At 37.6% G+C, this 25,244-nt stretch overlaps 1 protein-coding gene across 1 annotated transcript in view; it reads right to left on the reverse strand.

Moving 5' to 3' along the window:
- Positions 1-311: 311 nt before the first annotated feature.
- The window catches only part of fat3b (FAT atypical cadherin 3b), a 68,745-nt gene continuing 43,812 nt past the window's right edge, over positions 312-25,244 (reverse strand). The window contains exons 20-31 of the mRNA XM_081354965.1: positions 24,911-25,188; positions 23,075-23,616; positions 22,770-22,901; positions 22,044-22,201; positions 21,171-21,645; positions 20,927-21,080; positions 16,188-16,981; positions 13,926-14,027; positions 8,730-8,789; positions 5,541-5,579; positions 5,224-5,289; positions 312-2,540 (exon numbers count right to left, since the gene is read on the reverse strand). Coding sequence (XP_081211091.1) covers positions 1,993-2,540; positions 5,224-5,289; positions 5,541-5,579; positions 8,730-8,789; positions 13,926-14,027; positions 16,188-16,981; positions 20,927-21,080; positions 21,171-21,645; positions 22,044-22,201; positions 22,770-22,901; positions 23,075-23,616; positions 24,911-25,188 — 3,348 coding nt within the window. The 3' untranslated portion in view covers positions 312-1,992. The remainder of the gene's footprint in view (positions 2,541-5,223; positions 5,290-5,540; positions 5,580-8,729; positions 8,790-13,925; positions 14,028-16,187; positions 16,982-20,926; positions 21,081-21,170; positions 21,646-22,043; positions 22,202-22,769; positions 22,902-23,074; positions 23,617-24,910; positions 25,189-25,244) is intronic.

A 25,244-nucleotide genomic window follows, 5' to 3' on the forward strand; every position in this document is an offset into this window, starting at 1 on the left:
ATGTGTGCATATGATGATAACTTCAGTCTAAATTAAATGTCAATCAGGAAGATTTTAGCAGGAGTAAAAATTGTCATCATTTGTAAATCACATAGATTTGCATAAAGGAAATGAGAGTTCAAAGTTTTTCAGTTTTTCAAGTTTTCTTTCTTAGAGGAAATTACATAAACACGATTTATTCGTATCTCTATGAAAAGATTATATGATGTGCAGTTGTGCTGAAACTGCTTTACTATTGTGACATATCCAGCAATCTTTGTTAAATCAATATATAGATGACGCATATGGTAGTTGTTCTTTTATTTTATTTTACACTGGACAATGAATAGGATTTTATTCAAACATATAAGATGAGTTCTACACATTAAATAGACAACATCAACATGTATGAACACAATACAGACCATCAGAACCCTCTGACCCACAGGGTCTTCCTGAAAACCATTACAATAATCTGATTTATTGATTTAATAAAATATTCTCTGGTTTAAACAAACTTAATATAAAACAAATAAAATAAAATAGTTAACATAAAACATTAGTAACATCATGCTTTGTGAAATGACCCTGGACTCTACAAAGGCGCTATAAAACAACAATAATAATATTAATAATAATTATTCCATAAGTCTATTTGTACTCACTAAAATGAGGTATTAAAAATAAAACATTTTTCAAGGACAAAAACAATTTTTTTTTGTCATGGACCAAGAAAACTACCCTGAAAAATCATGTGTCTAGATTCCCAGTCTGATTTTTATACTGCATATATTATATGGGCAGTTGCTACTGGGAATGAGATACAACGAGGCATCAGGTGAAAAAAACATACATTCCCATTTGTAGCCAGGTAGACTAAACGATAAAAAAATAAGTAAATTAAAGCCACCTTGATGAGAAAGTCGCTTTATAAATACAACCTTTTCTTGTTCATAAAGTCTGTATGCTTCATAAGTCTTTATACTATATGCATTAATCAATAAACACAGATGTTAAGCATACCAGCATGACAGTTTTGTGATCCTAAACTAAATAAAAATCACAAAAACAGCAGCATAAACAGCAAAACACCATGAAACGCCAGATGTGTGATGAGTGATTCATATGTAGTTGTCATGCATTACTGACGAGACATAAAGAGAGCACGTGAATACATAAATAGCTCTTTATTTATGTGAAACACACCTGTGCGCTTTCTGTCCTGGAATATGCACAAATTACTAGATGCTTACAAACCCTGAAGCGTCGACAAAAATGTAATTAAACTGACTTGTTTTTCTCCACGGCTTTTGCAGTCCATGGAATAAAACAGGTTTCCTTTCTCCATCAGACTGTTTTGATAGCAAAACATTGCCGGTCCAAGGATACACTTGGATATCTACTCAGAAGATCTGCCCATCCTTATGCGGAGCACAGAGTTTGTTGGACCCCTGGTTGAGAAACACTGCTGTACATGGATTTCATTAATAAAACCTGTGGTTTATCAATAAACACAGTAGCACCTACACAAACACATAGTATCACTCTGCTTCTCAGATGCGCTGATGAGAAAGTAGATGGTAAAAACTATGCATGTTCTCACACACACCTAGTTACAGTGATAGTTCACCCTTAAAATGACAATTTACTCACCTTCATGTCATTCCAAACCTCTATGACTAGCTTTCTTCAGAGGAACACAAAAGAAGATCAAAAAAAGAAGAGAAACAGTTGAAACATTTTTAAAAAAATCTTCTTTTTCATGTTCCTCAGAAGAAAGTCATACAGTTTTGGAACTTCATGAAGGCGAGTAAATGATGACAGAATTCTAATTTTTTGTTGAACTAACCCTTTAGTAAGGTGCATGAAGAATGGTCACTAGTGTACAGTATGATTGAGGCTGTGAGAGTCCAAATGTTTTTATTCCAAAGAGATCAGCACACATCTTCAGGACGAGTCCTCAGTTGCATGAACACAAGCATCCAGATTAATTAAGGACTTGTTTGTCAATGGTCAGTAATACTCTCTCATGCCGGACAAAGATGTCTTTGGGCTCTGTCTACGCAAACGTTGGGCCCGGAGAGAAATTCTGCCTGGTCTGTCGATCTCCTGCTGGCTTCCGAAGGGGTGTGTGTCCTCCCAGACATGCGGGCGTTCCTCCCAGGCCAGTAGAGGAGGGTAAGAGAGCAGGTATTGTTCAGGTGTGGATCGGCCCTCGCTAAAATCCAGCGGGTGAACGGTAGAGGCGATGTCGTAGTGATCCGGGCCGCGGTATTCTTCATAAACAGGCGAGTTGTTGACATCCAGGGTTTGAGACGAGCGGAAATCTCTCTGGCCCTGGTATCGTCGTAACGGGTAGCCAGTTTGCAGCGATAGGGTGCTGCCGTCCAACCGAACGCTGCCGCCCAGGCGGGCAGGGGTCCCACATAACCGTGTAGGGGTCAGGGGAGGTGGGGGAGCAGGAAGGGGTGGGGGTGGTGGTGTAGGGGTCTGGTCTCGAGGCGGTGATTCCAAGCCTGGGAGACACGTGTCGAGCCACTCTGTCGTTTGCCATTGGTAGGCTGGAAAACACATGCAGAATATCAAAAAGTGCAGAGGACTTTCATTTCATTAGACGTAACTTTATGAATGTTGCACATTTTGCAATCTTTACACAAGTCTTCAATATTAATAATAATATTAATTATTAATTATAAATAATAACAACCAACAACAATCATTATAATAATAATTATTATTATTACTACTACAGATACTACGACAAATAATAATAATCTACACTACTGTTCAAAAGTTTGGGGTTAGACTGAAGTAAAATTTAGCTTTGCCACCACAGGAATAAATTACATTTTAAAATTGAAAACAGTTATTTATAGTATATAAATATTGTAATATATATATATATATATATATATATATATATATATATATATATATATATATATATATATATATATATATATATATATATATATATATACAGTGAGGAAAATAAGTATTTGAACACCCTGCTATTTTGCAAGTTCTCCCACTTGGAAATCAGAGAGCGGTCTGAAATTGTCATCGTAGGTGCATGTCCACTGTGAGAGACATAATCTAAAAAAAAATCCAGAAATCACAATATATGATTTTTTAACTATTTATTTGTATGATACAGCTGCAAATAAGTATTTGAACACCTGTCTATCAGTTAGAATTCTGACCCTCAAACACCTGTTAGTCTGCCTTTAAAATGTCCACTTCCACTCCATTTATTATCCTAAATTAGATGCACCTGTTTGAGGTCATTAGCTGCATAAAGACACCTGTCCACCCCATACAATCAGTAAGAATCCAACTACTAACATGGCCAAGACCAAAGAGCTGTCCAAAGACACTAGAGACAAAATTGTACACCTCCACAAGGCTGGAAAGGGCTACGGGGAAATTGCCAAGCAGCTTGGTGAAAAAAGGTCCACTGTTGGAGCAATCATTAGAAAATGGAAGAAGCTAAACATGACTGTCAATCTCCCTCGGACTGGGGCTCCATGCAAGATCTCACCTCGTGGGGTCTCAATGATCCTAAGAAAGGTGAGAAATCAGCCCAGAACTACATGGGAGGAGCTGGTCAATGACCTGAAAAGAGCTGGGACCACCGTTTCCAAGGTTACTGTTGGTAATACACTAAGACGTCATGGTTTGAAATCATGCATGGCACGGAAGGTTCCCCTGCTTAAACCAGCACATGTCAAGGCCCGTCTTAAGTTTGCCAATGACCATTTGGATGTTCATGGGAGAAAGTCATGTGGTCAGATGAGACCAAAATATAACTTTTTGGTCATAATTCCACTAAACTTGTTTGGAGGAAGAAGAATGATGAGTACCATCCCAAGAACACCATCCCTACTGTGAAGCATGGGGGTGGTAGCATCATGCTTTGGGGGTGTTTTTCTGCACATGGGACAGGGCGACTGCACTGTATTAAGGAGAGGATGACTGGGGCCATGTATTGCGAGATTTTGGGGAACAACCTCCTTCCCTCAGTTAGAGCATTGAAGATGGGTCGAGGCTGGGTCTTAATGACCCGAAGCACACAGCCAGGATAACCAAGGAGTGGCTCTGTAAGAAGCATATCAAGGTTCTGGCGTGGCCTAGCCAGTCTCTAGACCCAAACCCAATAGAGAATCTTTGGAGGGAGCTCAAACTCTGTGTTTCTCAGCGACAGCCCAGAAACCTGACTGATCTAGAGAAGATCTGTGTGGAGGAGTGGGCCAAAATCCCTCCTGCAGTGTGTGCAAACCTGGTGAAAAACTACAGGAAAATGTTTGACCTCTGTAATTGCAAACAAAGGCTACTGTACCAAATATGAACATTGATTTTCTCTGGTGTTCAAATACTTATTTGCAGCTGTATCATACAAATAAATAGTTAAAAAATCATACATTGTGATTTCTGGATTTTTTTTTTTGATTATGTCTCTCACAGTGGACATGCACCTACGATGACAATTTCAGACCCCTCCATGATTTCTAAGTGGGAGAACTTGCAAAATAGCAGGGTGTTCAAATACTTATTTTCCTCACTGTATATATTGTAGTATATATTGTAGTATATATATATAACCTTTAAGGACACCAATTTTCTTTGTGAATGAATAATGTATCGTAAATAAATAAATGTTCTTCCTTAAAATACAGGGTGCATAAGTTTGGACACCCCTATGTTAAATTCCCATAGAGGCAGGCAGATTTTTATTTTTAAAGGCCAGTTACTTCATGGATCCAGGATACTATGCATCCTGATAAAGTTCCCTTGGCCTCTGGAATTAAAATAGCCCCACATCATCACATAGCCTTCACCATACCTAGAGATTGGCATCTATGGGAATTTAACATAGGAGTGTCCAGACTTATGCACCCTGTATTTTAAGGAAGAAAATTTATTTATTTATGACACATTATTCATTCACAAAGAAAATTGGTGTCCTTAAAGGTTGGATTTTTCCTAATTTTTTTAATTAAGGCATTAAGTTCAATTTCCAAAAGATGATTTTTTATTCCTCTTTTTAGTCAACTTTAGCATGGGTGTCTAAACTTATGCATAGCACTGTATACATACACACACACACACACACAAAATGTACAAAAAAATGTTCTGTGAAAATTCTCTGATTTATTTTCCACTTTGATTTCCTTGATTATATTTAAAGACACAAGATGCATTTTAGATAAGAGCTATCTTGTTTAGTACAGTAAACGCTCTTACAATTCATAAAATACTTTTTGACGAATTTCAGGCACATCCTATCCTCACAGTGGAGGTGTGGGCTTGCTGTGAAAAGACATACATGTGTTTTGATGAGTTATGAGATGAAAACAAATAAACAACAAACAGCCAAATAAAATAAAATAAAAACAGACAGAACAATCGACTTGTTTATGCTTGATGAAATATTTGAAGATGGAATGTTCTAATATGAGGTGCATGTAAAGGTTTATAAATATGCATGACCATGTGAAACAAAGGGACAGATATTAGTAAAGTAAAATGAAACAATAAAAGCAAACATAAAGTGGACTCACAGGTGGTACTGTGAGGCTGCACATCACCCAGACCTGCAACTGTTAGAAGAAGAGGAAAATGTGACTAAATCAACATTCTAGCTGGCCTGGCCTGGTCTAAACCAATCAGATTTTAGCAATAGATAACTAGTAGGGGTGTAACGGTACATTGTTTCTGCTGTTATAATGAGACAAATTCATTTGGCATTATGGAGATTTGTGTGGTGGAAGTCTCACTACAGTCCAGTGATGAAATACGAGTGTCCTGGATTTGTGCTTAATACACTTAAGGACGCTGTACTGTACAGTACCAACTAAGGGACTAAATGCTGCTAGGGGGAACAAACTGTAATTTGCAAGTTACTGTCTGTTCAAAATAAATAAAAAGAAACCTAGCATTGGGAATTTGTTGATTTTTCCTGTTGTACCGAACTAGTATCGAACCGTGACCCCAAAATTGTGGTACGAACTGAACTGTGACTTCTGTGTACCGTTACACCCCTAATAACTAGTGATTGTAACCAATCACGTCAACATGTGATCGTCACAGAGTGGATCTCTGAGCTGGTGTGAGTGAGTGGAGGCGGGGCTAATTTGCATATTCATAGAACCACCTTTACTAAATGAGGCAAGGGTGTAGAGTTACATTCAAGCTATTTTAAGGCATGAGGAAAAAAGCTTAAATATGTAATTTTGGTGTTCAAAGATGAGTTTTAAAGGATAAAATGATCGACTACAGGGGGACTTTAATATTACAACAATATTAAAAATATGAATATTTGTAAAATATAAATAAAACTGTATTACATATATTAATTTAAAATATACCTGAAACTTATATTAATTAATAATATAATAGTATATAATATTATTAACAAAATTAAATGAATCTGATTACATTAGGTTACAGCAATGTAATTTAACAATAGAAAGTATCTTCTCAAGGTAACAACTGAAAGTTTACACTTTCAAAGTAAAAGAATGCTGATTCAAGTCCCACAAAAGTCTTTAAACCAGGAGCATGTCCTACTTGGTGAAATCAAACTGTGCTGTTTAGCATAACCAACAAAAACAGTCCACTTTCATCCAGACCTCTGAGAAGTAAGGTGGAGCTGCGAACTCCTCAGACAGCATGAATTACCATAGTGTGTGAGACTTTCAAGCAAACAGCTTGTTTTTGCACTGATTGGAAACAGCTTTGGGCTAGGGCAGGTTTAATTAGAGACTGGTTCTGGTGTGCTTCAAAACCAGGTCACTGCCACAGAGGATAGGGATACTGTTCTTCAGTAACTGAAGGGTAGTTCAATAGTTCAGGTTTTCACTGCAACTGGATTATGTGAGTGATTAGAGAGCAAGTCTAAACCCTGGTTTTATACAAGTCTAGAGTTGTGCAGTTTAATTAACAGATTTAATCCCACTTTCGCCGGTGTGGACTGAACTCCCGCATGATTGGACACTTCGCTCTGGGATTTTACCTTTACCTTTTCATGCAGCATGGTTTTCGATCCCTATAATATTTAAACAGGATAACATAAAATATTACTCTACAGCTCAATACTTTCTCTCAATTGCAGCATTCTGTGGTCAGTTTTTTTTCTATAATGATGCTAAACTGTGTGATTGACCGCTGTATCCAGGCAACCGATTTCCTAGCAGCGCTGGATGTCTCCCGCATAGCTCTGTGCCCTCATTCTTCTCATATAATAAATAAATAAATGGACATGAAATATTGATTTGTGGTGAAAATGTTTTATTTGCCTAGTAGCCATTTAATAAGCAGGAAAATCAAGGTCCTGATCACTTGTTGGATTTATTTTGTAATGATGATGTTACTGTATCCATTAATAATATGTACATTATTATATTTTTTAAATTATTACTAAATATTTTTACTAAAAATGAAATCATACTCAAACAGAACAAACAATAATTTTAATTTTATATATAAATAATTAGTTTAAAATAGTATATCAATAATTAATTAAATAATATTTAAACAGAAAAATAAATAATATTTTTTTTAAATCCTTTGGGCAAAAAACAAGTTAAGTTTTAGTAAAAGCCCACTTCGAAAATTTCGTCCCGTCACAGACGACTTTTTTTTTTTTTTTTTTGACAATTTTTGACAATCAGACTGGAATTTGGTTCCAGTCGGGTGAAAAAACCTACTAGTTTACAAAAGTAGGTTCAAAAATACCAGAATTCGTCAGGGCGAAGATCCGAGACACAATAGTTTTGTTCACTTTGACCCTGCGACTAAAGGCCTCGATATACTCACGGCGAAGTTCTTTTTTTGTTCTTCATTTAGGGGTAAAACAAAGTTCGAAATAGTAGCGATATCCTGTTGTCGAACATCTGACGCCGCCCATGTTGCTAAGAGTGGCGTTTAAATGGATAAGTGCTGTGCGCTTTGCTTTCTCAATAACAAAATAAACAAAACAAACTGGAGAAAACAGCGAGAATTTAAGTATAAGAAAAGCATCTGATCACAGCAACGTGGATATGTTTGTTTGCACGAGCTCTGCAATTCGTTACTCTAGTAAAGTCATGTCACGTTTATTTATATAGCACTTTATACAAAAGATTGCTTAAAATAAAGCAGCTTTACCGTAATAAACATGAAAAACCGTGTCAGTGTCTCGTTTCATCAGAAGTACATTATAATTTTCTACTAACCGACTCTCCAGTGTGTTTATGTTTTCACTTGAGGTTGAGGACGTCTGACCTCGATGGACTGAACAGGAGAAATGATGTGGAAAAGATTTCCACGTGGAAGAAGGCGGAGCCTCCGCGCACACCTACCTATTACGCAATCACCATGGACCAATGGTGGTACTCTACAAAGGTGTTTACCAGCCAGGGCTATCTTTTCCGGAAAGTTTGCTTTGGCAAGCTGTTTTCGAACTTCGTTTTGGCCTGATTTTGATAGAAATCAGTTCGTTCTTCGATTTCGCTTTAAGTATATCGGGACCTTAATGGTTTAAGTTATGGGTGATTTCATATTTTTGATCGCTGTAGCACCACCTACAGGCTGACAGGGGCGTCTCTACAACTTACGGTAGGTTCTTCCCGATCACTTTTAGGGCAGAATGTTGAACTTTGAAAATCCTAACAATTACAATTGGGTTTCAGCGCTATGCTGAAAATAATATTTAAAACAGAAAAATAAAGAATAAACATTCATTCAGTAATATGAAAATTGAGTCATACCTTCATTTTCAATGGTGTCCACTGCATTATTTACCAGTCGTATCACTGTCACGATGGAAGCTAGGAAATTAACAGGTGTAAAATGTCAGGCAACAATTGAATAAATGATCAAGCACATCAAACCAACATCCAACATTCAATAAAAACCTTACATAAGCATTTATATAAATCACTTTGTCTTGTTTGTAATCCTCCAGCGTCATGAAATCAGCTAAACAAAAGCAAGTGGACCTCTGATGTGTCAGTCTGACATCTATTTTGTACAGCAGAACTGATAATACACTACTGAGTCATAATAGCAATCGCTTTTGGAGAGCATTTCAAAGGCAGATGGATTGTAATTACTGCTCTGACCTATTCAGGCTGTCACTTTGTTAAAGCAGGGTACGGTTATCACTAATCCTCATGATTTCCTTTTGGAAAGATCAGACAATGCAAGTCATCTTAATTAGGTGAATGGAATAATCTGTAACTTCTGCCTAATATTAGGTTATAATATTACGGATGGTTGCGTGAGAATGTACTGTATGCATAGGTTAATGTGGTAATGTTGCATTTAATCAGGTCATTTAGGTATATAGATATAGGAAGTGACCCAAAGTTGACTTAACTATCAGTCTATCCCTCACTAAAAGCTATCGTATAGCTTTAGAAGACTTGTAATATAGTGCTTGAGGTTTACTGACTATTCAGTCAAACTACACTTTTCGTTCCATTGACTTGCATTCAAATGCATGCGAATGCGGGACACCGGAAATGCAAGCTCATGCAAAGAAGTTTCGGATTCCGCTGGGTTCTAAAGTTCGAGTTTGGTAAACTCTAACCTCCGAATTCATATTACGTGATCGATACGTCACGGCATGCCCTCTTAGCTTAATTAAATAAATACAAACTTTTTTCAGTAAAGTGGAGTAGATTGTATGTTTTATTTTTTAATTGTTTTTTGTTATACACTCACCTAAAGGATTATTAGGAACACCTGTTCAATTTCTCATTAATGCAATTATCTAATCAACCAATCACATGGCAGTTGCTTCAATGCATTTAGGGGTGTGGTCCTGGTCAAGACAATCTCCTGAACTCCAAACTGAATGTTAGAATGGGAAAGAAAGGTGATTTAAGCAATTTTGAGCGTGGCATGGTTGTTGCTGCCAGAAGGGCCGGTCTGAGTATTTCACAATCTGCTCAGTTACTGGGATTTTCACGCACAGCCATTTCTAGGGTTACAAAGAATGGTGTGAAAAGGGAAAAACATCCAGTATGCGGCAGTCCTGTGGGCGAAAATGCCTTGTTGATGCTAGAGGTCAGAGGAGAATGGGCCGACTGATTCAAGCTGATAGAAGAGCAACTTTGACTGAAATAACCACTCGTTACAACCGAGGTATGCAGCAAAGCATTTGTGAAGCCACAACACGCACAACCTTGAGGCGGATGGGCTACAACAGCAGAAGACCCCACCGGGTACCACTCATCTCCACTACAACTAGGAAAAAGAGGCTACAATTTGCACGAGCTCACCAAAATTGAACAGTTGAAGACTGGAAAAATGTTGCCTGGTCTGATGAGTCTCGATTTCTGTTGAGACATTCAGATGGTAGAGTCAGAATTTGGCGTAAACAGAATGAGAACATGGATCCACTGTGCAGGCTGGTGGTGGTGGTGTAATGGTGTGGGGGATGTTTTCTTGGCACACTTTAGGCCCCTTAGAGCCAATTGGGCATTGTTTAAATGCCACGGCCTACCTGAGCATTGTTTCTGACCATTTCCATCCCTTTATGACCACCATGTACCCATCCTCTGATGGCTACTTCCAGCAGGATAATGCACCATGTCACAAAGCTCGAATCATTTCAAATTGGTTTCTTGAACATGACAATGAGTTCACTCTACTAAAATGGCCCCCACAGTCACCAGATCTCAACCCAATAGAGCATCTTTGGGATGTGATGGAACGGGAGCTTCGTGCCCTGGATGTGCATCCCACAAATCTCCATCAACTGCAAGATGCTATCCAATCAATATGGGCCAACATTTCTAAAGAATGCTTTCAGCACCTTGTTGAATCAATGCCAAGTAGAATTAACCCTCAGAGGTCGGCAATCACGCCGGCGTGATCTGCTCGCTTTTTTCCTTATGAGTTGAATTGAGACCCGAAATACTCTTTTGACTTTGATTTTACAAAACAAGTTTCATACATCAATCGATTCTGTTAAATGTGTATTATTTTTGTGTATACTCACAATAAAAACAAAGTGTTGTGCTTTTTGCCAAATAAAGAAAAATAAACACGAGGCGAGTTCTGCCTTCTCTCTGCCAGTGTAGTCCATTCTGAAACGCGTCCGAAAATGAACAATAACTAAGCGAATACTCAGTCAAACAGGCATACAGACGCATGAAGCTTGAATTCTCTTCTTTTAAATGAAGTAATTTATATAAAAAACAAATATTCTCATCTTGTGAAATCTGTATTAAAAGAGAGCGATTCCAGTCGAGCTAATTACAGCTGATTCAGATGTAATGTGACTCCACCCATGGAGAGCGCACGCTATTCAAACGCAAATGGCTGAGGCAATCCAAGCGCAATCCTGTGAACGCCCACATATCAGCTCGAGAAAACACACAAGTTTATTCAGATCATTACTTGTTTACACCGTCTTGCAGCGCTGTGAGGAATAATAATAATGGAAAATGTCCCTCAGAAGTGCGGGTATATCGAGGAGCGAGCTGAGGAATACTAGTAAGTTTTTTCCTTCTCACGTAAATTTCTTCACGTGGGTTTCTGTTTATGAATAAATAAATGGCAGAGATGCGCGCTGTTTACCACAGCTGGCAAAGACAGTTTAAATTTAAATTGCGTGTGTGAATGAATGATGATGTTTTAGCAAACTGTATTGCTATACTGAGATGAGTAAAAATCGACTGAAATATGTTGAAATAAAATGTAGGCTATTTGTATAAGCAACGTATTAAACTGAAAATTAACATTTATATGCCCTAATATTTCATGAAAACAACTTTACAGTCAGGCGAAATATGAAAGACAACATTTAATAGCAAAACATATTTACAAGATAGATGTAAGCAAAATCTTAAATGGTCAATATAAGTCTTCTTCTAAATATATCTTTTGTCCTTGCATTGTGGCTCAGTCAGTTTCACACCTGAATGAATGGCTAATTATGCAGAGTGGGTGGGACATTGTATTCTAAGGTGTAAACCACTCCTCGTTCACGCCCCCCTTGCATATTGGCTTTCCAAGCAAAACCTGTTTTACATCAATTTAAATCAATTTATGGTTTTATGTGAACGATAAAGCAAGACTATTTTCACATAATTTTGAAGAAAAAACTCTAGGCGAGGACATCCATTAGTCAAAAGTCTTATTGACACATATTTACTATGTGTTTTGTGGCCTTAGTTTTTTCAATAACCATGCATAAACATTATTCTCTCAAAAATGAAAACATGTACATACACGTGGCTCACATATTATGGTAGCCCTGTTTGTGCTTTATAGAGTGAATTTACACCTTTGCCATTAAAATGTTTATATGCAACTGAAAAAAGCACAAATGTCAGGGCATGTCAGAATATCTCAAGGGCCCCAAAAACAGCCCAGACCCCAGAGGGTTAAGGCAGTTCTGAAGGCGAAAGGGGGTCAAACACAGTATTAGTATGGTGTTCCTAATAATTCTTTAGGTGAGTGTATGTTGAATTTATGTTTTTTAAAAAGACTGCCACAAAGTGGCCGTCGCAGTGTCCGTAGAATTTTGTGTGCTCTAAGTCTAGTGTGACTGTGGCTTTATGAGTCTTTTGTGGTGTGTTTTTCTCCTATTAGAGTTTGACTTTCATTGCATTGAAGAGAGCAGCTTGGACATTCTGCTAAACTTCTTTGTTGTTCCACTGAAAAAATAAAGTCACATGGGTTCAGAATGAAATGAGAATGAGTACATAACTTGGCTTGGCAACAGTATAGCCCCTTGTTTCACTTGTTCTCAGTCAGTTGTTGAATAAGTGGGTCCTCCTTGGACCATCACAGTCACCTTCTGATGGTCAGCAGTCCTGTGCTTTCTGTACCTTCCTGTCATGTGTTTTCTACGCCAGAGTCTCTTCACATCATGTTTTTATGTTATAAAAATTGTGTTATTTCCTGTCTTGCTCCATGTTTTGCAGTTCTTTGTAGGTCTACACTGCAAAAAATGCTTTTCTTAGTATTTTTGTCTTGTTTCCAGTCCAAATATAAAAAAAATTCTTATAACAAAATGCATGTAGTAAAATACCATAAGATATTATGTCTTGTTTTCTGGGAAAATAAATCAAAATAAAGTTTTTGCTTTAACCAAGCAAAATTATCTGTCCATGGGGTAAGAAAAATAATCTTGTTTCTGTTTGAATTAAGATTATTTTTCTTACCCCATGGACAGATAATTTTGCTTGTTTTAAGCAGAAAACAATACATAATATCTTAATATCAATACATGCTTATCTAGTAAATGCATCTTGATTTAAGAATTTTTAGATATTTGGACTGGAAACCAGACAAAAATACTAAGTAAGAAAAGTATTTTTTGCAGTGTATCTTGTTAAGCTCGTCTGCCTGTGTATATATATAGCCCCTTGTTTCACTTGTTCTCTGTCAGTCGTTGAATAGACATTCTCTGGTTTAGTGTGTTTCCTCCTATTCCGTGTTTTCATTTGATTCACTTTGTTACATTGTGTTCGCACTTTAATCAATCTAAACCTGCAGGTGGATCCGCTTCCCAGCCTGCTTCTTTGCCTGTCTCAAATCATTACAAATATTACATTACAAAGACAAAGCTTATGTAACAAACAGTGAGGAAACATCAACGCAAAGGGTTCATTAATTATGTTATCTAAATTACTATGTGGTTTATTCAGAAGCTTCGGTCTTGCCCTAATGATTTTTGTAGGATCATGTGGGATTTGGACTGTGAAACGTACAGTATATTCTAGAGCCTAATATTTTGATGGTTACAGTGCTAACTGAATGATTAAAGCCTAATAGGAAAAAATGCCCTAAAGCAACAGTCCACCTTTTAAAAACATTTGCTGAACTTTTCCAGAGTGGCGAGATAAACTTCAAAAGTTCTTTGAAGAGTGGAAGTTTTTTTTTTGGAGGTTGTTTGGAGGGTATGTTAAGAACTTTGGACCTCGCGATGCATGAGAAAAGCTCACCACTGTCATCGCAGGAATCAGACTGGAAAGACCTGAGGGAGTGTGCCTCGCTGGTGCTGCTGTCGGAGAGGCAGGCGACGACCTCTGCTGCATTTCCAGCTTCTGCAGAAGAGTACAACAGCAGATCTTTATACAGATCCATACACATGCAAATACGTGCATTTGTGCTATACATTCACACAATACATGCAAAAACAGTCATAACAACAGTACATGCAACAGGGATCAACAATAGCAATGGTCGAGGGCCATCGAGAGAGTTGCTGTCAATGTCTTGGTCATAATTTTCCAGCTAAAGAGTGTTTATGAATTTATAGCTGTCATACAGTAATATTATAGCTGTACAAAATTGTTTAAATCTTTATTTTTGGAAAGAAATTTAAATATAAAAAAATACAAAAAGTATTGGAATGTTTTTTATTGTGAAGTAGTATTACTAATTAAAATAATATTTTTTTTATTGTAATATATTTTAAAATGTTATGCATTCCTGTGATGTTAAAGCTGAATTTTCAGCATCATTACTCCAGTCTTCAGTGTCACATGATCCTTCAGAAATCATTCTAATATGCTGATTTGGTGCTCAAGAAATATTTCATATTATCATTAATGTTGAAAACAGTTGTGCTGCTTAATATATATATATATATATATATATATATATATATATATATATATATATATATATATATATATATATATTTTTTTTTTTTTTTTTTTTTGTCAGGATTCTTTGATCAATAGAAAGATGAACATCATATAACATAAATGTCTTTACTATCACTTTGAACTTTGAAAAGAATAAAAATAAAAATACCACTGCTAAAATATTTTTGTGGTAGGGCCAGTGAATATTGCCATGTCAAGTCTAAACTACAGGCCCATTTGCATTCACCAAACAGACATCTAATATCCAAAATCAGACATGCACATATGCACTAATGAAACGGCATTGAAAGCTTAATGCTCTCAGTCTACGGCATGCAAATCTTTCAAATCTGCTAAAGTGAAAGAGCAATAATGTCCGTCCTATATTCATCCCAGACAACACACTGCTAAAGCTAGCAAACAGTTCGTGACAAATGAGTTTCTGCTTGAAGAAAACACTAACAAGACCAAGATCATTCAATTTAGAACACAATGCCCAGAGAAAATCTGTGGACGCATGTAACACAGTTACACAAGCGGAAGTGTAATAGTCGCCCTCACACATGTACTAGCTGCCTACCTGCATGGCCAGACTGTTAAATAATTTATGAGGGAAAAAAGGCTCCTGTTGGCCTATTTCTACAGCACGGCTCCTGCTGGGTGCTACAGCATGGCAGATGGTTCTGATTACTATAAACTGGTTTGTTTTGAAACAATTTATGAGTCCCTGATCAATTTTCAAGATGGAGCCAATTTGAAAATTCGCTAAATACGAAATCATAGAAAGGAGATTTGATTAAAACCCAGTTATTTTTCATACAGAAATGGCCAAAAGTGATGCAAGGCCTTGAAAAATTAACATATTCACACTTTATTCACATATTATTAAAAATTTGTCAACGATTATTTGTCAAACTGTGTGGACAATTCTTGGCCAGGCACAGGCAAAAAAAAAAAAAAAAAAAAATTAACAAACACGAGAGAACCAAGGAAATATTGATAACTGATTATGTTGTAGTCATAATATGCTTTTTCCTGTGAGCATTTTGTTTTTCTATGCTTTTTTCGCATAGTAAAATAAAAACTGTAGCTGTAGTATGCCTTTCTTTGCCAAATAATTTTGCCAGATAAACACCTTAACAAGTTTAGTGTTTTGTTCTTCCTTCATATTTAAAATAGTTGCAAAACAGGAAATATTTTCCTCATATTCTGATGATTTCATTAAACTTGTAGGGTCATTAAAAACAAATATCTCCTCCTGCCATCACTTTTGGCCACTAATGTATCTCATTGGTAATTAAAGCATTATGCACAGCATTTATCATGTGGATGTTTCTGTTTGAATCATGCAGAGAGACTCTAAATGCTTCACTACCTCCTTTTGTGTGAAAGCCTCATGTTATCTCTAAGGTAATTGCACTCCATCACACATTATTGTACGACGGATTTTACAAATGGAGACCAGGGTGCATATGTATAATCTCATCCACACAAAGGCTGGCATTTAATTGACCATGGGGAATTATGGAGTCACGCTGAAATCGCTCTGGCTGCAGTTCTGTCAACGTTTGTTTGATCTGAGACGAGTGGTGTGTGTGTGCGCCACTCCGTTACCCTCAGTTCTGTACGCTTCCCCTCCGTTCGCCTGATAACCCCTGTCTTCCCACTCAAGAGCTTGGACTCGATGCTCCATAATGTTGTCTTCATCTTCGTCCTCCTCGTCCTCTTCCCACGGTGGTTTGCGTATAGGACTGCGTTCGGATGGGTTTGGGGACATGGATGAGGGAAGATTGGGCGCCACGCTGCAGACGGCCACACCTCTCCGTGGCATCCCGAGGATGTGCGGCGGATCCACCTGGAAGGTGCTCATCTGGGGAGGGCAGGAGAGGGTGGCCAGCCCTCCTTCTGCCTTCTCTGTTTCCACTCGAGGGATTCCCTGGCAGCAGGGAAGCGTGTAAGCCGTGGGGCGCACCATGACCTGGGGCGGCCCTCCTGCGCTGTCGTTTCGGTAGAGGCTGGCACGACACTCGCCACTGACCCGGACGGCTTTGAACTCAATGCCCTCGGATCCCATGCCCATCTTCTGCAGCATGTAGTTGGTCTCTGTGGAGATGCCCACCGCCTCCCCTCGGCTCCAATCCTTCCGGAAAACTTTTTTACGGAATACGGCCAGCAGGGTCAGCAGAACTAGCACCACGAAGAGCAACACGCCGATGCCGATGATCTCTCCCGGTCCGACGTATGACAGCGCCTCAGCCTGAGTGTCTGGGCCGTCCAGAGACGGCTGCCCGCAGAACTGACCCTCGAAGCCCACGGTGCAGTTACAGTAGAAGGCTCCAAATGTGTTCACACAAGCCCCTCCGTTCTCACACTCCTCCCTCTCACATTCGTTCACATCCTCGTCGCATCTGTGGACAGAAGGATTTATTTGTGTTAGAAAGCTAGTATTTAATTCCCAACAGCCTATTTACTCTATACTGTGCAGTATATACTGCATACTATATATTAAAGGGATACTCTATCCAAAAATGAAAATGATCTCATCATTTACTTATGCAGTGAGAGCTTTCAGAGTGAATTTTTAGCATCATTACTCCAGTCTTCATTGTCACATGATCTGTATCCCTAATATTTGGTGCTCAAGAAACCTGTATTATGATCAGTGTTGAAAACAGTTGTGCTGCTTAATATTTTTCTGTAAATCGGGATAAATTTTTTCTCAGGATTTTTTGATTATTCAAAAGAACAGCATTTATTTTAAACTGATTTTTTTTTGTAACATAAATATCTTTAACTTTTGGAACACTTTAATACATAGCACAGCAACTACACTCAATTACAAATGATTTACTTCTAGCATCTAACCAATGCTGTATCTCAATACAAGTTTTACTTGATCTTAGTGCTGCGTTCAACACAATAGATTATAACATACTCTTAGATCGACAACAAAATTACACTGGTATTCAGGGACAGGCCTTAAGTTGGTTTAGTTCATCAGACCGTTACAATTTTGTCTATTTAAACAGGGAAAAATCTACAATAGTGTCAGTAAATTATGGAGTGCCACAAGGATCTGTGTTAGGCCCTCTGTTATTTTCAATATATATGCTGCCAATTGGTAATATTATAAGAAAACATGGATCCATGATGACGCTGCTGATACTCAGTTATATATTTCATCACAACCAAATGAAATCTACAAATTATCCAAGTTGAAGGAGTGTGTTAAAGATATTCTATTAAATTCAGATAAGACAAGGGTATTACTTATTGGACCAAAAACCTGAACACAGAAGCTCTTAAGAGTACAATTTGCATTTGGAGGGATGTACTGTTACTTCATCCTCTACAGTTTAAGACCTGGGTGATATATTAGACAGCACTTGTCTTTCGATATATATTATAAAAACAGCTTTCTTCCACCTCAGAAACACAGCTAAGCTACGGAACATGAACATCTGCTTCTGTTGCAGAAAATGTAGTTTCATGCATTCATGACCTCTAGACTAGATTACTGTAATGCATTATTAGCTGGTTGTCCTGCATCCTCAATAAACAAGCTACAATTAGTCCAAAATGCAGCAGCTAGAGTTCTTACCAGGTCAAGAAAATATGATTATATAACACCAATTTTATTATCTCTACACTGGCTCTGTTTCAATTCCAAAGTAGTGCTACTGACCTATAAGGCCCTAAATGGTTTAGCTCCTGTGTATTTAACTGACCTTCTATGACCTTACTATCCATCATGCTCTTAAATATTACAAAACTCTGGACTTTTGGTAGTGCCTAGGATATCTAAGTCACTAATACTAAGTCCACATCATAAGGAAGGCAATTCATCAGATGATGCAATCTCTGAACCTGCATGCACCAATGCTCAATTTCTATTGGATTGTAACCATTGTTCACAACTTGTAATAATTACTTTAATGTGCTCATTGTTTCTGCCTTAATAAATGATGTCAGCTAACTGCATGATTTGTATTGTCTTAGAGCTGTACATTTCTGACATATGGACATTAGTTTTGACACAGTCACCTCTGATAACAAATCACTTTAAATTGTAATAGACACATGCATTTTCTGTAAAGCTGCTTTGAAACGATATGTATTGTGAAAAACGCTATACAAATAAACGTGAATTGAATTCAGATAAAAGTGTTAATTTCTTTTTTTTTTTTACTTACTGAACTCAATCTTTCAACGGTAGTGTTGGTAATTTGTCTATACAGAAAATTTCCATACATTGCACACTATACAAATATACTATACTTACTTCACACACTATACTTACTATAAACAGCATGAATAATAACTACTATGCTATTCTGAACATAGCATTAGTGTTTCTCTCATTATCTGATTGGTTCTCAGAAGCAGAGAGAAAGAGAGAGGTTTTTTTGCTGCCTTTAAAGATTCATACATTTTTACATTTAGCAGAACTCGAATTCCCAACTGTGCTGCAAACAGCAAATATGTGATAATCTGCTGTTCAGAGACCTTTTAACTTGTACTCTAAGTGCAAGAAATTTTAACGATTTTCTCAAGTGAGCATAAGAGAACATAATGAGAGGGTTGTTTGAATTGCGTAACAATGACACAGCTGGAAATGCAGAGAAAGTAGTTATATAGTAGTTATATAAAAGCAATTAGGTTTTTATTACTTTCTCTCCACAATATAAAAGGTCATTAAGGAAAAAGGCACAGGTCACAGTATCCAATTTTTCTCAGTCAGTTTTGTTCAGGTGTAGGTTTAGGTTTGCTTAAAGAAACAACAGCATCATCTAGTGGAGAAATAACTCCAATTCATCTCATATTGAAAAAAATAAATAAATAATTATCATAGCACAAAGAAATTAGATAAGCCTTAATGGGATTTCTGTGATGGATTGCTCTAAAATCTGTTCTTTATTTATTAAATGATTTTAGTAATTAGTGATAAAGGTCTAATTAAAACAAATGAACAACATACCCATTTTACAGTGTCACGCATTTATTGAACCAGTAGTCGAGGTCTCAGATGGAAAACAGAAGGTGAACACTAAGGATAATGACTTTCAGAAGAGTGTAATTAAAGTGAGCTGCTGGTTACATGCTCTCTACAACACAATTCTGCTCAAATGCAAGGGATTCTTATCAAACATTATTTCAGAAGAAACACAATTTTACTTTTGTTTCGAGATAAACATAAATATTACGTCCAAAGAATTCTAACTAAAAGCAATTTAACAAAAATATATATATATATTATTAGCAAAATTGTAATTATGTTTTTGATTGTCAAAAGAAAAAAAGACAAAAGACTTTAAAAATAAAACAGAATAGCTTTTAATGTTTACCAATCATGGAAAAAAAAAGTCCACAGACTTTCAGATTTTATCAATTATATATATTATGTTTTAAATACTATATTATGTACATGTACTATATTAATACATATTGTATTTGGTGATTAAAACATGATTGGTAGACATTAATAACATATTAATATATATATATATGTGTGTGTGTGTGACCCTGGACCACAAAACCAGTTTTACACATAATCTGAAAGCTGAATAAATAAGCTTTCCATTGATGTATGGTTTGTTAGGGTAGGACAATATTTGTCCGAGATACAACTATTTGAAAATCTTGAATCTGAGGGTGCAAAAAAATCTAAATATTGAGAAAAACGCCTTTAAAGTTGTCCATTTATTTTGCCGATTTTGCTGCATCCACTCACAAAAGTTAATTTTTGGTATGTTTAATGTAGGAAATGTACAAAATATCTTCATGGATCATGATCTTTACTTAATATCCTAATGATTTTTGGCACAAAATAAAAATCGATAATTTTGACCCATACAATGTTTTGTTGGCTATTGCCACAAATATACCCGTGCGACTTATGACTGGTTTTGTGGTCCAGGGTCACATATATACACACTGTATATTATTCTTAAAATGTTATTGTCTACCAATCGTGTTTTTAAAATTAAACCAAAAATGAAGTTTTCAGTATTTTAGAAAGATTTAAAAGACTTATCTCACTCACTAGGTGGTTTTATTGTATTGGACACATAATATATAACCTCTTAAAAAATATATAGTTCAATGTATTATATAGTTCAAAATGGCTGACCTGATCTATTGGGTTACTCCAATAAAATAATATGCATTATTACATTAAAATATATTTAAAACATGTAAATATTTATAAATATGAGGACTAAGGACTATTTTCACTATATATTTGGTATTAACTGTCTGTGGTGTGACAATTTGAAAAGGTCTGAAATGTACGCAAGATTATTGGTCAATGGTTACAAATCACAAACAGTACATGGTGAAATAAAATGTCTTACATGAGTCCTGTGAAGCCTTTGAAGCAGCCGCAGAGGAAGGTGTTCCCCACAGCCTTACAATCACCCCCGTTCTGACAAGGTGAGGGCACGCAGGGTGACACCTCCACCTCACACCGAGACCCCGTGAACTGTGGCAGGCAGCTGCAGGAGAAATCTGAGGACAAACGCAGTAAGAACCAAGACTTAGAAGTCAAGCTAATCTGAATAACTCTATTGAGAGTTATACGCGCTTTCTATTTCTCACCACCAGAGGGCAGCTTTGCACAAGAAGCTCCATTCTGGCACGGCCCTCCGAGGCACGGATCAGGAAATAAAACACATCCTAGCTTCACGTCACTCAGCCCGGCTACCTCTGCGTACCGGCTCCTCTTATTTTGTAAAGGGAGTTCATTCCCGTTGAGCATGACGGACCCGAGGCACCCTTGGAAGCCGCCTTGAGCCCGTGGGGGCCTCTGCCCTCCTCTGCCCACTGGTCTGTTCAACACTTGAGCCCCGAAGAATAGCGTTCCGTCTGCAGCCAGGGGCCAGATGAGGACAGGGGCCCGTGCAGAACGCCGGCGCTCCACATAGCTGTCGTCCAGAGAAAGGAGAGTGTAGTTACTGGTGAGTTCCAGGGTCACGGTGTGCCAGGACCCGTCATTGATCGGACGACCGGAGATGCCCAAGCTGTCCAGTCTGTTGTCACAGTCCATCTGAAACCACAGACGCCCTTCCTCTATCTGAACAAACACAGACACACAACCACTCACTAGAGCAAACACAATCGGACAATTCCAAATTAAGTTTTTGCACCTATGAAGATGATTAATGAGTGATGAGTCTTTCATTGCTCCCTTTGCCAAGCAATGTTGATTTTTGCATTACAGTAAAATGTGGGGGAAAAATGTGCTTAAAGGACAAGTTCGGTATTTTACACTTAAAGCCCTGTTTACAGATCGTTTCTGATGAAATAGAACGGTTAAGATTAAAATTTGGACACATGCTGCTGTCCTGAGAATTTTAGGTTTTCTACAAGAAATGCATTGATAAATATAGTGTGTGTGTGTGTGTGTGTGTGTGTGTGTGTGTGTGTGTGTGTGTGTGTGTGTGTGTGTGTGTGTGTGTATTCACATCTTACCTTGAGAAGTGTGCAGGGGTCAGCGCGTGTGTACATGATGACTCCTTGGCTCTGCAGCGTTCTGATTCTCAAGCCTAGCTTCATGTCTCCACACTTATCACTGTCCGTCACTCTGTATTTGATGTAACTGTTTCCTGCAAAACTCAAAGATGTCTGGCCTACCAGCACAGGCATAGAAATCAATCAGTCCAAGTAAAAGCATCACACAAAAAAATCTTTTTTCACAAAAGATATAGAAGTGTTTGACCTCAACAATGTACACTAAAAATGTAACTTAAATATATGTTTGACACACCCATAGGATATCCCACAAGAGAGAGATGTTATTTGAAAGGAAATTAAACTGCTAAAGGGGCTCAAAAAAAAAAAATATATATATAATTTATTAATTTATTATTATTATTTATACAGGTAGATAGATAGATAGATAGATAGATAGATAGATAGATAGATAGATAGATAGATAGATAGATAGATAGATAGATAACACATCAATCTCCTATTAATCTATCTAATATTTTAACTACTTCCTATAGCCTATATGCTGCTAACTAAACACGTGACAAACACTTCCCAGCTCACAACTCACGGTTACATTCTACATGTTAAAAGTGTTGCTAACCCCCTTTTCGAAATACTGTATGAAATGCTGCTTTAGCCAGGGTCAAAAGTGGCCTTAAGCCAGAGTTTAAAAATGAGCAGTGTGAAAACATATTTGAGTCTAACCTGCGCATTTGTCGAGTGTGTCAGGCAGACACTGACAGAGAGAGGGCGCTGTGGGGCTGCTGCGCACACACTGCATGTCTGACGGACACGTTTGGCCATCGCAAAGCTCTAGAGAAGATGGACAAATTCCTCCTGCAATGGGCACAAAAAGTAAGAAAGCAAGCAAATGGATATTCTGCGACTCAAGCCACTGCTGGAATTTAATCTACCAGGATAAATAATGCATACTATGAAATGCATCCTAGAATAAATATTTGAATTAGTTTAGCCCGTTTTATCATTGGAGACTCCAGCAGAGCTCTAACCCAGGCATGTGCACATCTCTTTGCTGCTGAAGCGTGGCGACACAAAGCCCACTCTGGAGGTGGTGTAGGTGACCAGGCCGATGGGATCGAGAGTGAGGGTGAGCTCACAGACTCTCTCCTCGCACTCAAGCTCCCCTGAGCAGCTCTGATCCAGGATGTTGACCACCCGCAGCGCTCCCTTTAGTAAACCCTTCGCCTCTTCCAGCTTGAGAGCCAGTTCCCCTGGGCCCACAAAACCCCCATCCGGAGTCTCCATGGCAAGAAGCACCTCCAGCTGACCGGAGCGACTCATTGGCTGCACTCCCAAGATGTGGAGGGGGTCTGGCCCGTCGATAACACCCGTCCCATCACCAACCAGTGAGCTACGGAGAACCTTCTTCAGGTCTTCCATGTAAACACCCACAAAATCCTCAGGGGTCAGGTCTTGGAAACGCAGAGTCACTGCATTCTGCACCATCTCATCTGTGGCTTGCTCCACCTGGACACTAACAGCCACTGTTACAGAAAACCGCCCATCACTGACAGTAGCGTTTAGGGAGTACCTGGGAGAAAGCACATGGGGTTACAGATACAAACATTATCAAAAATCTAAAACAAACTAATAAAAAAACATTTCTTTCTCTTTTTAAAGATTTATTTCTGGCCTTTTTGGCTTTGTTCGGATACAGATACAGTACAGTTTTGAGAGAGGACAGGAAGTGAAGTAAGGGTGTGTGGGGGGGGGGTCGGAAAAGGACCATGGGCTAGGACTCGAAATCGGGTCGCATGAAGCGCTGCCCATGAGGCTAGTGGCTCCGACACTATTAAAAACATTTCTGTTAGTTGAAATAAAGCTGAAATAAAATATAATAGAAATATTAGTTCAAAAATGAAAATTAGAAATGTTGCATTGGCAATAAACTGAAATAAATGTAAGTTTAGGCACTAAAATTATTAACTGGAAATATATAAAAACTAAAACTGTAAAAAAAGAAGAAGAAAGAATTAAACCCAAACAGCAATATATATATATATATATTTAAAATAAAACTTAAAATAACACTGGTTCCTGTTTATTATGAAGCAAATTTGCAGTTTCACAAGCACAAAAACATGTAGAAATATACATTGATTATCCAATAATATTATGATTTCAGTTTATATCTGAATCTGCTAATTAACCAATTTATTGCACCGAAGAAAGAGAGATTCAAGCCATTTATTTTAATAGGTGTTTCTTTAACTACCGGCACTTTTAATCGGTTTATTTATTTAAACTAAATTTAATTTGGTTCTATAAGTTCACAAATAGTCTGAGAAACTATTTACAATGCAACATTTTTTTAAATGTCTAGATTTGCTTGTTTTATGCTTGTCCTGGAAAATGTATTATTACTTTAAAAAAATTGTAAACAAAGAGTGAAATAAACTTTTCAACTTTTCAATGTGAAAATTATCTACGTTACATCGAATTACACAATTATTGACAGTGCCACAGCTGTCATTTCCACCACATTCGACAATTTTGCACCAACAGATCCCCCAATAGAAAAAATAGATTTTTACACCGAATTATTTTCTTCATTTATAATCAAGCTGTAATTTTGTGAAATAATGCAACAAGCCAGAAAAGTATTAATTATTAATTAACTGTCTTCATAAATGCTAGCAATAAAGCTGTATGATTTGCATTAGCTAGTCATGTTTGAGGACATGCAGGACTATTTAAACTTTAAATAAAACAAACTAGTGAGAGTATATTTTTATATCAAGGTAAACAAGGTCACAAGTGCCCATTGTTGAAGAAATACACACTTGACTTAACGTTGTTTCGAATTAAGGTTGCATTTAATTTACCTTCCAGGCTCCAGGCCATTTTGTGCCACAATCTTCCCGTCCTGTCTGTTGATTTTGAAAAGGCTCTTAGTTTGTGGTCTTTGACTGAAAGAGAGTACATCATTCTCGTCTCGGTCTGTGGCATAGATCTTCCCTATAATCCCGCCAGGAAACACATCTGCTGCCATGACAATGTTGATTTCCAGTGGGAAGGCCACAGGTTTGAAGAGGCTGTCTCCGATGACACGCACAAACACAAAGGATGTGGAAGACAGACGAGGCTTCCCAGAGTCACGCACCTTGTTGACAAGGACAAAAACACATTGTACAATTCTAAAGCTTTAAACTAAAGAAC

Source organism: Scardinius erythrophthalmus (genome assembly GCF_964197995.2).
Source record: "Scardinius erythrophthalmus genome assembly, chromosome: 23".
In the NCBI taxonomy this organism is placed as follows: domain Eukaryota; kingdom Metazoa; phylum Chordata; class Actinopteri; order Cypriniformes; family Leuciscidae; genus Scardinius; species Scardinius erythrophthalmus.